Source organism: Littorina saxatilis, unplaced genomic scaffold (genome assembly GCF_037325665.1).
Source record: "Littorina saxatilis isolate snail1 unplaced genomic scaffold, US_GU_Lsax_2.0 scaffold_2440, whole genome shotgun sequence".
Taxonomy (NCBI): Eukaryota; Metazoa; Mollusca; class Gastropoda; order Littorinimorpha; family Littorinidae; genus Littorina; species Littorina saxatilis.
In genome coordinates this window covers 14,163-15,731 of record NW_027129655.1, presented here as the reverse complement: position 1 = coordinate 15,731, position 1,569 = coordinate 14,163, and the positions used below count along the sequence as shown (strand labels likewise).

At 49.1% G+C, this 1,569-nt stretch overlaps 1 protein-coding gene across 1 annotated transcript; it reads right to left on the bottom strand.

Moving 5' to 3' along the window:
* Positions 1–740: 740 nt before the first annotated feature.
* LOC138957879 (uncharacterized) lies at positions 741–1,276 on the bottom strand (the record flags this gene model as incomplete). The annotated part of the gene is given in 1 exon segment (XM_070328918.1): positions 741–1,276. A coding segment is annotated over 1 exon segment (310 nt), but the record flags the coding sequence as incomplete, so codon positions are not given.
* Between the last annotated feature and the right edge of the window lie 293 nt (positions 1,277–1,569).

The window sequence follows — 1,569 nt, the reverse complement described above, 5'->3', positions numbered from 1 at the left end:
CACACAGAGGCCCGACACACTGAGGTTTTGGGACGCTTTGCCGGGAAACATGAGTTCTTCTCTGACAGTTCTCATCACCGAGTCACCGAGCAGCACGCGAGTGGTTGAAGAAGCTACTCGGAGCTCTGCCAGCTGCTGCCGTGGATTTAAGTTGTCGGGAGACTGAAGTTTCGCAGCAGATAGACGCAGTTTGTTTTCTCGTGTGATATTGATAGACTCTTCATTCGTGTCAGCGCCATTCTGTAGTACAGGCTGAGTGACTCTCTTAGGTAGAGCTGAACTTGTTTCCACCTCATCGTTCAGCGCTTCAAACCTGTTGAACGTTTCGACACCCGCATCGACTTGAGCGGGTATAGCTTCTACAGCTGTTTGTGACTCTGTTGTTGTTGTTGTTGTTGTTTTTTCTTTCCTGTTTGCAGCCTCTTTCTCTAGCTTTTGGTTTTGCCTTTTCAAGTCACCAAGCTGAGACTTTAGTGTATGGTTTTGCTTGCTCAGCTCAGTCATCTCCTTCCTCATGGTTGCTAGTGTGTCGTTGAATTTATTGCATTTCGTGTTAATGTGTTGTTTAAGGTCGCTTTTTATTTGTGCCTTCGCTGTCTCGATGAGGGACATGAACTCATCACGAAGTTCAGGGTGGTCCACGAGCAGAGAAGAGGAGTGTTCAGCGTTTGTTCCGTCCGACACGATTGTGACTTCTTGCGTCGCCTTGACAAGGTCAGCCGATGGGGTCACACTCCCATGGAATGTGGGAGAAGAGGTCGAGCTCTGTTCAGTTTGGGGAAGAACAGGTGTCACTGTGCCTTCGGGGCTTATGTCACATGAGTCAGTGAGTGCTGCAGTAGAGGGGGGTGGAGTGTAAGAGTTGTCCAATGAAGGTGCAAGAGCGAGCTCAGAGTCTTCATTAATACTCTCGAGTGAGGCATTGTCGGGACCGAGAGATTTCAGACGCCGAGACGCTCTTGCAGGTTTAGTGGTCGCGGTTTGACCTGAAGAGGCGTTGGAGGCGTGTGAAGTGGGTGGGAGGCGCATAGTTGACAGCTTCTCCGTCATCGACGCTTTTCTGTTGGCTGCATCGAGGGCAGACACAGCCTTGATGCAGGAAACAATGGCATCGAATTCCTCGTCTCGCCATACATTACACTTGGTCCCTTGCACCAGAACTGTGCCTGTCGTGTAATAGAGGGTGACGGTGATGCATTTAATGCCGTCACGCCTTACCTGTACTTTGGTCCGAAACAGCTCCGAAGGCAGTACACGTTGGTCTTCCAGATCAGAACTGTCTACAACACTTAGCTTACGGGTAGGGTTGTCGGCTTCGTCCACCCAGTCAACATAAAAACCAGGCTTGCTACGAATGTCATATCCATATCGTTTATATAAAATCTGTCTTGTGAGTGCGAGTAACTCTAAAGGTACTGTAAAAGTTAGCTGATTTGGGTCCCTTTTGATGTCCACACTGGGGACCCAGTCCTGCAAGTTACAAGTGTGCAGGGCCATGGGACTAAGCTGCAGAGTTAAAATAACACAGTGCTCGTGGCCTTTGAGCGAGATAAAATCACATAATTGGTT